At 30.7% G+C, this 12,223-nt stretch overlaps 1 protein-coding gene across 3 annotated transcripts in view; it reads right to left on the bottom strand.

The window, feature by feature from the left end:
- The window catches only part of LOC136975904 (plexin-B-like), a 302,414-nt gene that overhangs the window by 56,829 nt on the left and 233,362 nt on the right, over nucleotides 1-12,223 (bottom strand). For all 3 annotated transcript variants that reach the window (XM_067271069.1, XM_067271070.1, XM_067271068.1), the window contains 5 exons: nucleotides 7,718-7,846; nucleotides 2,791-2,883; nucleotides 2,585-2,669; nucleotides 2,324-2,496; nucleotides 252-397 (listed from right to left, as the gene is read on the bottom strand). In XM_067271069.1, coding sequence (XP_067127170.1) covers nucleotides 252-397; nucleotides 2,324-2,496; nucleotides 2,585-2,669; nucleotides 2,791-2,883; nucleotides 7,718-7,846 — 626 coding nt within the window. The remainder of the gene's footprint in view (nucleotides 1-251; nucleotides 398-2,323; nucleotides 2,497-2,584; nucleotides 2,670-2,790; nucleotides 2,884-7,717; nucleotides 7,847-12,223) is intronic.

The raw sequence follows: 12,223 nt of genomic DNA, 5'->3' as shown, positions 1-12,223 counted from the left end.
GTACAATTTTTTTGAACAAACATTATACATAAAACATTTGAGCATTTTTTCAGTGTGGAATGCATTATCGTATTTTACATTAATTTCTATGGGAAAAATTGTTTCGCTTAACGAGTGTTTTGCATTACGAGCAAGACTCTGGAATGAATTATGCTCGTTAAGCGAGGTTCCACTGTATTTATAAATCTTTTCTAATCAAGAAATAAAAAAAAACATAATTTATTTAAAATATTAGGATATATTTATAATACCTAACAGAAATACTATATTCAATTGGAATACATGGAATTCCCCCAATTGTTACTTTATCCTGTATTTCTTCTTCACTGGATCCTAGATTACTCCCTTCTATAGCAACTAATGTTCCTCCATCAACAGGTCCACTTAAAGGATGAATCTAAATAAAATTTTTAAAATGTTAATTTAATTTTTTTTTTAGTTATTCATCAAAAAGTTTTTAATTTTAAATTTACTAAGTTAACTCAATATTCAATAGATATGACTATTACCCTTTGATTAATTTAGTATAAATAAAATAAATATTTATAATAATTTATTTAAAACAATTTTTTAAATTTTTAAATAATTTTTCTTATATTTTTATTACTTCTTATATTGGAAGATCAGTTGACTTGTTTAAACAATATATGATATAATTGTATAACAATGTATGATATAATTAGCCATCTTATTATAATAAAAGAAAATACATAACTGTTTTATCTAAAACTAAAAGTAACTCTGTATTTCATCTTAAATAAACAAAAATAAATGAAACAATGTACAACAGAATGCCAATTATCCAATAAAATCCTTTTCTGTTCATGTTTACAAAATTCTAAAAAAATAACAATTTTTTTCAAATATCTTTTTTGTGTGAAAATGTTAAAATCTGATACTTAAACAAAATATTTAAAATACATTAAAAAACAAAATAACTCATTCTTTTAGTTAATTCAAAAGTTTCATCATAATTGTTATAAAGTGGACTGAAAAACAATTGTTCATACTGTGAACATAAAGCTTATTTTATATTAATTATGATACATCAAAATCAACATTGTTGCTTTGCAATTGCAGTTGTTTGCTGCTCCAAACACCAGCCTATCCTTCCATTATGTTGTGCCCCCCTCTTCCCACAGTATTCACCCTTCTGTGTGGATAGTTGTATTCTATCTCTCATTTGTGTGAAGTTATTTCTTTGTTCAGTGTGTGTCACATTCATCTGAACACAAAGACATAACACACATAATCACTATTGATAAGCTAAGCTACAATACCTTAAGCCAGTGGTTTCCAACCTTTTTGTACCTGAGCCCCCCTTTAAAAAAAAAAAATTCTTGCGCCCCCTTAATTTTTCTAACAATCTAATTTCATAAATACTCAAAGCGCGCTCGGCTCCAAACGCGAAAGCGAGATGTTCTCGTTCCAGCAAGAGTATGGATGGATGTTTTAGCATTTGTACCCGAAAAATTCGCGGCGAGGATTGTGGATTACGTATACCTATTTTGCTGATTCATTTTTTGACACCTATTCGACTTTTTTGGTTTGTATTCGAAAATGATATTTTGGAAACAGCTGCATGCCCCCCTTGCAACAGTCTCGGGCCCCCCTAGGGGGGCGCGCCCCACAGGTTGGAAACCACTGCCTTAAGCTATGCTTAGAACATCTTAAACAAAGATTGAGTTAGAAATGATTATTAGAGGGCCAAACAGACATGTAAATAATGCTATACTTTATTCACGAGTAAAAATGGATAGGTTCATACGTAACTTTATCTTTTGCGTTTGCCTGACATATAAACAATAACAAGATATCATATTATATTTTATCATGTCAAGAATACTTCTTAACATAACTATAAGCAAAATAGTTTTAAAACCATTTTTTTGATGTTATAGAAAAATTGTTTCAGAATATATATATATTGATCTATGATCTGCAATATTGAAGTTGAAAGGCTTTTAGCAGACTACATGCAGATTACAGGCAGAAAATTATGATAATATATAACACAATATAATTCTAAAAATCACAGATTTAAAAAAAATTTGTATACATTATATCATAGACTATTTATTGCATTAGAATGAAAGTCATATTTGGAATAAAGTAAACAATTTTATTTATAATAGTTTGGAATTAAAATATGAGATTTTAATTATAATTATAAACTACATATCTAAAAACTTGTCACAGTTTTACTAATCAAATCTGAAATGTTAAATTATATCTTACATAAATGCCAACTGATAAAAAAATAAACTTTTTATATATTTGTATAAATTCCAAAAAAAATTTTAACTAATTTTTAATAACTTACCCAGTCAATATGAGGAGGAGGACAATTTGTAGCAACTGGTTCCATACAAGATTCACTATACATGCATGTATTACCGCACCAAGCACACTGATATTTACGATCTCTTGTTTGACAAAGTGAACAATCTGCACGGCCACTATGACTCCCCAAAAGATGGCATTTATATAAAGTAACTATAATTTTAAAAATAGTTATAATAAAACTTTATAAATATAATTGTAAAAAATTCATTCTGTATAATTTAACTTTATCATAAATTACCATTTGTTCTATCTATAAATGTATCACCATTCCATAAAACAGTTAATGATGCCTGTAATTCTCCAACTTCTGCTTGATATGTATACTAAAATTCACAAAATATATTAAGTTAAGTATTAATTTTCAACTTAAATTAATTTTACATAAAAAACACATAAAAAAATTATAACTTATAAGAATCAGTAACAGAATAACTTAATACTTACAACATTTTCTGCACAAAAGACAGTATTATCACGAATTCTGGCAAATACTCTTTCCTTTGCTCCTTCAATTTCAACAACACACTGAAATCCTTCCTGAAATATTTTTCAATAAAAATTAAAAATATAACAACAAAAATTTTAAATTTTATTAATAAATTTAAATATTGCATTATTAATTAATAGAAAAAATATATCATGATAATGTAATAAAAATAAATTAGAGTGGAATTATAAGCTAAAACAAATCTACAAAAATAGTATGTAACATTGAATGAACTTTAAGACAATAAATGAATACATTATCTTAAACTTATAATATACAACAGGGTCAGTCCTTAACTACAATCAATGGTCCAAACATATATTGCTTTGAGACATTCTGTACTTTTTTTTTATAATTTCTCTGGAAACAATATTAGCTTTATAATTCATATTACAGTAGAGAGTCGTTAATCGGAACGCCGGTAATCGGAACGATTTTCAGTCGGACTGTGTCGTGCTGAATCGAACGTTTTTGATACTAGATTTACTTCTAAAGTATAATTTTCATGTTTTTATATTTTTCAATATATTTATTTTGTTTGTACAAAATAAAGAAATAATTTTTAACGATACAATAGCCTCGATTATTATTATAAAAATTTTTGTTAGGCTTAAAATCGACGAAAATTCAACGCGAAGCGACACGCAACAGAGAAAAATTTGAACATCGGACAGGTTAATGTATTTTTTCGTACATAATGGGTAATCGGAACAACCCCAGTCCCCAATTGATTCCGATTTTCGACTCTCTACTGTATTTAATAGCTAGTTAATCTATGTCAAAAAGTGTTAATAAAAAAAAACTGACAGTAAGACAACAGTTAATGTTGTAATTTTGCCTTATTGTACTAAATTATTGCTAAAATCAATTTGTCAATATATTAATTTTATATTAAGGCAACTATATTACTTTTAAAATTTATTTTGTTTTCAAGTTGAATTCTTATTTAAAAGAGTATAATGTAATGTAAAATAATATGGTGTAAATTAATAATAATAATAATAATAAACATCTTTAAAAAAAATGAATGGTACTTAAAATGAACTACACATGCCACAATATTCTACAGCTAATGCTGCTTAAATTCAACATCTCAAAGCATATAAAATATTTTACTTTTATGAGATTTTAGATTGTTTTGGTAATATACCTAAAACATTTTCATTGTATAATTGTTTTTCCATGAGAAATTCACTTCCACTCAAATATTTCATGTCAATATGTAAGTCAGGGAATAAGTGAACATATCTTAAGTGACCAGCTGTAATTTCCCAATTGTTCCATAGACTATAATAAGTGTCTGATTAATTTACTGTTATCAAATTTTATTCCTGGAAGCAAAGTTATGTGAACAAAACTAGCAAGAATGCTAAATTTTCTAGAGATCCTGGAATTGTGAAATAAAAAGCAATTGGTGTTTGTCTCATTACATCAGCAGTCAACTTGTCATTTGTACTTATGAATGTAAATGTTGTTTATCATATATAAAACAAATCAAGAAGGCAACTTGTCAATAAAATTACAATTTCTTGATGATTTACAAGAAAAAATCTTATCATCATCATCTTGGTAGTACTGTGAACCTTCTAGGTTCTGTGCTGCAGATTCTCAAGCTCTTTCTATCTACTACAATAATTCTCCAGTTGAGTAATCTTGTTTGACCATCCATCTTTCTTGTGGCTGTCCTTGAAGGCAAACTCCTTCCACTGTTTGGATTGTGTCGTCCTTATATATTGTCGGCCTATATTGTTGTTATAAAAATAAATTGTTTTCTTTTGATTTCTTTAATGTTATTATCGTAAATTATCATCTCCTTTAATGTATGCGCGGTTTTATTTGTAATCAATAATTGTAAATAAAAAAAAATTTTATTTTTGTTTACTTTTTGGCAGTTTTTGCATGGCAGCACTGTGTTGGTGGTGGCGTTGATATGTATGGGGTGCGGGACCAGAAAAAGCATTCTGGTTCCGGACTTTCAGCTGTTAGGAGTGTGTCGTCTTTTGGGAGCTGTATATGTAACTGGTGAATTTTTCTTTGTTCGTTGTGGTGGAGATTGGTGATCTTGAAATCCATTTCCCTTGAAATCCATTTCCATCAGTAAAAGAAATAGTGAAACACGGGATAGAATTTGTATACGCGAGATAAGTACCCACTTTGCAATATCATTGAGTGGACATTTTTTCGTTTGTTGGAATTTTTTTGTTTTAATTTACTCTTCGCCAAAGGACTCTTTGTGAACCGCAACGTGCTGTGTATCCTAGTGTGTATTGGATAGTGTGTATATCTGTATATATAATTTTGTACATAAAGATTAGTTTTAAGTGACTGTCTTGCTTCTCTCTCCTTGTGGTAATCTGAATCACTCACTACCTGCGATTTTTAACACCATGGATCTTCGCAGATCACCACAGGATGTAGACAAATTTTGGTGGTCAGTCTGGATATTCTTTGAATATAACTAAGCAACATAATTTGACTGGCTGTAAAATTCCTGTTATATACAGTGACACTGTATAGTTGATGTATTTCATGTGAACAACAACAAACTAAGACAAAAAAAACAGCTACAGCATTTTGAAAATCAAAGTCTACAAACAATTTTTGATACAGACTAAAACAATGAATGGCAAAAAAACAAAAATATTTATCTAAAATTTTACACTCAAAACGTAAGAAAAGTAAGGCAATTGAGAGCTCTGCAATAATAGTTAACTACAGTAGAGAGTCGTTAATCAAAACACTGGTAATCGGAATCACCGGTAATCGGCACGATTTTCAGTCGGACTGTGTCGTGCTGAATCAAACGTTTTTGATACTAAATTTACTTCTAAAGTATAATTTTCATGTTTTTATATTCTTCAATATATTTATTTTGTTTGTACAAAATGCAGAAATAATTTTTAACAATACGATAGCCTCGATTATTATTATAAAAATTTTCGTTAGGCTTAAAATCAAAGAAAATTCAACACGAAGCGACACGCAACGGAGAAAAATTTGAACATTGGACAGGTTAATGTATTTTTTCGTACATAATGGGTAATCGGAACAAATGACTAATCGGAACAACCCCAGTCTCCAATTGATTCCGATTTTCAACTCTCTACTGTACTGCCAATCTGTATATATCACCATATTATTTTCAAATTATTAATGAGTAAATTATAAATATTAATATTACAATAATCACAATATTCTAGCAGTGTTTATTAAAATAATGCTGTCTTATTAATAGAACAAATATTATGTTGGGTATAGTGGGTTATGCTCAACTGACATCAGTTGCTGTGTATTATGTTGGACTAGAGTCAAGGCATAGTAACCAAAAGAAAACACTGTACTTCTGATTTTTTTCAGTGAATGTGTTTTGTACATTGCGAGTGTTTGGAATGGCTATGTCTATAATGTGTGATTTTATTGTGTTTGTCATTAAGTGTGATGTCTGGTCTGTTGTAGTAAATTGTTTTATCTGTGATTAGGGCTCTGTCATAGTACATTTTGTGTGGTGTTTTCCAATACTGTCTGTGGAATGTATCTGTAGGATGGTTTGAGGATGTCTAATAATTTGTGTTTGTTTGCAAGCTCTTGGTGTATTATATTTGCTACTTGATTATGTCTATGTAAATAATATCTCTGTGCTAAGAGCTTGCAACCAGAATTGATATGTTGTATAGTTTCTGGTATGATGTGTCATCCTGTATGTGTCATTTGTGAGTATCTTATCTTTGAGTATGTGTTTTTTGTAGTTTTAATATTTATGACCTGACCCTATATGGCAATCAAGGACCCTTCCATCTCCTCAAAGAGGCATCCCCAAGCTAACCAGCTGTTTGACACAGTTTTGTCAACAAAATCCTGGGCCAGGTCACAGGGATGTCTGCCATGGAGTACCTTTTGAACCCATGATTGCTTAATGGTGTCTATGCTTTTTATATGTTATGTTGCATCCATGTGATGTGAGTGTAAGTTTAATGGAGTGTTATTTGAGTCTGCTAGAGTTACTGCTTTTTGTAACTGTGATGTTTCTTGTTTTTTGTAGAAAAACTCTTGCAGTGCCTGTATTTGTTTATAGTGAAAGTTTACTATGTTGATCAGGCCACGTTCACCATCTTTGCATAGAAAGGTTAACCTTTCTATGGAAGATTTAGGATGATGTTGTTTATGCTTAGTAAGTGTTGTTCATTTTCCTTTGGAGTTGCTCAAGATCTGTCTAAGTACAATGTATAACTCCAAAAGAATAAGTGAGTACTGGGACAACATATGTGTTTATTACTTTAACTGTGTTCTGAGAATAGCGTTTAATCTACTTTGATATTCTTTAGTTAATCTTTGCTTTATTTATGTATGTTTTGTTAGCTTGGCCTGTTGGAATCCTAAATACTTATAGTGCTTCCATGGATTCAATAACATCTCCATTTCCAAGTGCAAAATCTCCTTTCTTCAGCACTCCTTTACATTGAAAAAGTGTTTTGCATCTGTCTAAACCAAACACCATTTGTATGTCCTTGGTATATGAATGTGTGGTGTGTAGAAGTCAATGAAGTTGTTTTTGTGTGGTTGCATAAAGTTTTGTCATCCATGTATATGAGATGTGACAATGTAAACTATGTTCTTTTTTCTTGTCTGATATTGTAACTGTAAGCAGAACCAGAGAGGACTCAAGGAATCTCCTTGAAAAATTCCTTGCTAATAAATATTTGGTTTTTTTGGTATGGAAGTGTTATGTAGTGTTGTTCTCCAGTACTGCATAGTGTTTTGGAAGAATGCAATAAATGATGGATGTATTTTGTAGATCTGTAGAATATGTAGCAGCCAACTGTTTATTATTATTATTATTATTATTATTATTTATATATATAGATAGTAAATATAAAATGAGCTTACAAGTGGAGTTAACAAATTTTTTACACCAATAGCAATTTCTTTTCTCACTCCATTAGGCAGTAAAATTTCATCATCTATGTTGAAACTTGGACAATGTTGTCGACCTTTTATCAAAGAATTTTGTGGATTCTAACAAAACGAAAAATAAATTAAAAAACATATATTTTTGAAAAAGTGAACTTTAAAATTCTATTGTAATATTTATTGGATAAGTAAGAAATAATATTAATTATATTTTAGCATACAATTTCATAAGATTATAAGTAATGATAAAAACTAATAATTACATTTCATCTTAATAAAAATAATAATGAAATATTTTCCTATAAATAATATTATACTTTAAAATTAAATAAATTGTCTTGTTCAATAAATTAAGTTTTTCATATTATTACTACTTTTAAATTAAAAACTATTTTAGAAATTTTCTTGTTCTGTTAAATTTACATATATAACTAAGCTTTAAATAAGCAAATTTCAAACTAAACACACATTAAAAATAATAGAATTAAATATATTTTGAGTAAAATTAAATCCTTTTTGAATATTATGTCATAATTCAATGTAAAATTCAAATTATATTTATTGAGTTTATGATGTATTATTTTTCTAATATGGTAAAATCCATTTAAAATGGAACCTGCCTAAATAGAAAACATTTCTTGGAACAGAAAGATCTTTCTATTAGCTGGAAACGTGTCCAATGAGAAAATAGATGAGGTTTTTGGTATGAAGGACATAACCTGGATAAAGTGGAAAATTAAGATTCTATTTGTGAATAAATAAGTAAACTCACTTCTAGGTATAACAGTCAGATTATGACAAACTGTATTCTGAGAACAATTTCAAATCTTGTTAGAGAAGTCAGACACAAAGATACTAATGAGCAGTGGCGTGCCGTGACATTTAATGATAGGGAAGCTGTGTTTCCGTAAGAAGCCGACTTTCAGGGGCTATCAATTAATTGCGCGTCAGGGCCCGTTCGTATTCGTTTGTTCGATAAGCTAGTAAAAACCGTATACTTCTTTAAATGTATTTTTAATAGATTATCCGACGTACTTAATAAATAAAAAAGTTCAATATAATTACCTCCGTTATTAGATTCAATAAATTCCCTACGCCCTCTAAATGCCAATTCTCGCTTTGAGAAAAAACATATAACATCTATAAATTTAGATATATCTATTAATCGTAATTATCTCGTTATAATTTTCAATATTTATTTTATATTGTCTACCAATGTTAAATTCTATTCCTCTTTGATTTCCAAATTGCTTCAATTTTATGAAAGAATCGTCATTCGTCATAAATTTTATCGTCAAAATGTCGAAATTTTTTGTCGACGTATTTATATTTAATTTAGGCATTGGTCTTTCTCTTTTAATAACGTTTTCTTTTTCATTATATGGTCTCGAGCCAAAACTTTTTTAAATAAATTTTTGAATCACTAGCCACGATATAAGGGCTAAAAATTATCAGAAAAACTTACTTGGTAAAACAAAATGTGTGACGAATATACATACCTAGTTCAAAAAATTCTTCAATTGTATGAATATACTTTTAAAGAAACTTATAATTAAATATAACTTTGTGAAGAAACGTACATAAAAGTAACAAAATATTCTTTACTTTTTAAATCTTAAGACAATCCACTTACAGTTAGTGAAATACTGTAGCTCCCTACGAGTGGCTAATGAATGGAATCAGAGACTGTCCAGGTAGGTTTGTCCGTACCAAATCCCGAGGGTGCCGATACCGGTCAATGTCAAATGCCTCTTTTGTCGCGTCACTAGTATATATCAAAGGACGCGACGGGGTTGTTGTAGATTTTAAACGTTTCTCACCATAGCTGTAAAAATCTAAATATGTTAAATTTAACAGATTGTCCGTCGTTCGTTTTCTAACTAATTCGTTTTAGGATCGAGTGTTCACGGAAATTTCCAAAATTTACAACTTTTCGGTCACTCCATTGAACTGGAAAAATTTCTGTCTTTATTACATCTAATATTATGAAAAGATCAGACCCCACTGTACTCGGCAAGAGATTGGTGTTAAGTAAAATTTCGGCTCTTTCATCAAGGTTTTATTTATGTTTCTAATTCCCTAATCGCTTAATTATTTAACTACTTCTTAAATAGAAATAAGTCGAAACCGGTTACTTTGTACTCGAATATCTGTAGTCTTGGGAAAGAAGCGGAAAGAAATTTTTATGACAACCTATACATAAATCGTAAATTTAAGGAAAATAAATTCTAGAGCTTTTTTTGTACCTTGTACGTCTCATTCATTAAATTTGGTTGTAAATAATGCTGCCAAAGTAACAGTTAATTTTTTATCACTGTACTAGAATTGTATACGTTTTTTCTGCATCCCCTTACAGATGGGCCATACTAAATCGTAATATCACCGGTTTAACATCGAAATCCGTAAGTAATATAAGATGGGAGAGCAGAATAAACGCGGAATAAATGTATCAAATATCTTTAATGGATTTTTTTAAAACTCCTGTCAACTATACAGAACTATCATAAAAACATGCCAGTAAATTCCTATCGGTTGGGTTAAGTTATAAATCTAGTCTACGGTGGGCAACCTCTTTTATAACATGGGCCAGAATAAATTTTATGTTTTTTTTTCCGCGGGCCGTAGTAGTTAATTGACGCTTTCTTGTGACTCGTAATTTTTTTAGTCTGCAAATATGAAATAAATAAATAAAAAGTTAATTACTACATTTATTTCTCTTATCGTTTTCGAAAATTACAAAGAATTGGAAAAATAACTGTTAATTAGTTATTTTTCCAATTTAATAATCTATTAAAGATCTCGCGGGCCGGATAGAAACTTTTCGCCAGCCGTAGCTGGCCTGCGGGCCGGGGGTTGTCCGCCGTTGATCTAGTCTGCTCATGATTCACATAATCGGGCGAGGGTGGCCGAATATCTAGCAGGCGGCTATATCCCGAAGCGGTTGTGGGCTGTTAAAGTCGGACTCTTTACGCGTGTGTCGCTTCTACCAGCTAAACCGTGACGTTGGTGCTCTGTAAAGCGCATGCGCCAATGCCTATAATCTGGCTGCTTGGAAGTTGACAGGCAGGTGGCTAACAGCCCACAACCGCTCCGGGATATAAAGTAGGACTCTTTATGCGTGTGTCGCTTCTACCAGCTAAACCGGGTGAGGTTGGTGCTCTGTAAACCGCATGTGACAATGCCTATATAATCTGGCTGATTGGAAACTGACCCGGTTTCGACACTCCTTCTGCTACTGAATTATTCGAATATACAATAGCAATCTTATCATTTTTTTCACATGTAGTATAGAAATTTGTAAAAGATACATAATGCAGTTATAATAAAATATTAATTTTAATTAATGCAAAGTACGTTAAAATATGAAAATTTATATTTTATAAAATACAAGGGAAGATCATTGGAAGGTGGAATCGGCGCTTCCATCGCTTCCAATGACGGCACGCCACTGCTAATGAGACCTATAAGAAGCCAATAGAATGCAACTGCCCTGCACTGCCCTTGCCACCTATGCCTTAAATAGTGATGTACAAGTGTATTTGGAGAATATGCATCTCCTGCACTATGCTAGGGACCCACACCAACTAAAGTATTTTAAAAAAGTTGAGATTTATAAAGCCATCCAAACGGGAACAGCAGTTGATTATAAAGAAAAGGACTCTATCTCATCCACAGAGTTATTCCTAACCATTGATGGATGTAACACCATAATAGTCTTATGCATGTGTTATTGTGCTTCATATTTTATTTTTTAAATTAAAACATTCTGTTCCAGCTTTCATCTTAGTATTTTATATCTACATTCTTTTAATTGAACCTGATGATGTCCATTGTATATGAATGAAAACATTAAACCAAACAATTGCCATAATTAATTGGGCTAATCAGTGCTATATTAATGATCAACTATTAAGTAATTTGGTACTAGAGGTAAGCATTAGGTGCCATTTCTTATTAATTTTAATAATTATAATATTTACAAATTAATTTAAAATATTCTGGAAGAAAAGAATTGATCCAGAGCAGGACTTGAACTTGCAACTCCTGCTTACCATGCAGATACATTGCCAGTTACACTACTCAGACCTCCAAGCAATTTCTCACTTCCAGAGATATTTAATTATTAATGTAATTATCTACAGTTACTCAAAGCACCAACTGGGAACTATTCCTGTGCCCATAGCCTATGTACTCATCTTCTATGGCATTTACCAACTATCACTTTACCTGGCATGGTGTATGTAGACATACCATACCAGGTATGTAAACATCTCAAAGGCGAATGGTGATCACTGTTGGAATCAATGATTGCAATGTTTTGTAGATGTTCTTCTGACATAATAAAAGGTTGGTGGCACTGTTGACCCCTCGAGGACTTGAGTTCCCAGGGGTTTTTGCTCATTTCACTCTCCCCTTTTCCAGCACTGACCTTCCGTGAGTCAAGACTGTGTGTAACCTTTGTGCATTCTTTGTTCCTTTGTT

The sequence above is a fragment of the Centruroides vittatus genome, unplaced genomic scaffold, assembly GCF_030686945.1.
Source record: "Centruroides vittatus isolate TY-2023 unplaced genomic scaffold, ASM3068694v2 contig_391, whole genome shotgun sequence".
NCBI lineage: Eukaryota > Metazoa > Arthropoda > Arachnida > Scorpiones > Buthidae > Centruroides > Centruroides vittatus.
This window is presented reverse-complemented; position numbering and strand designations above follow the sequence as displayed.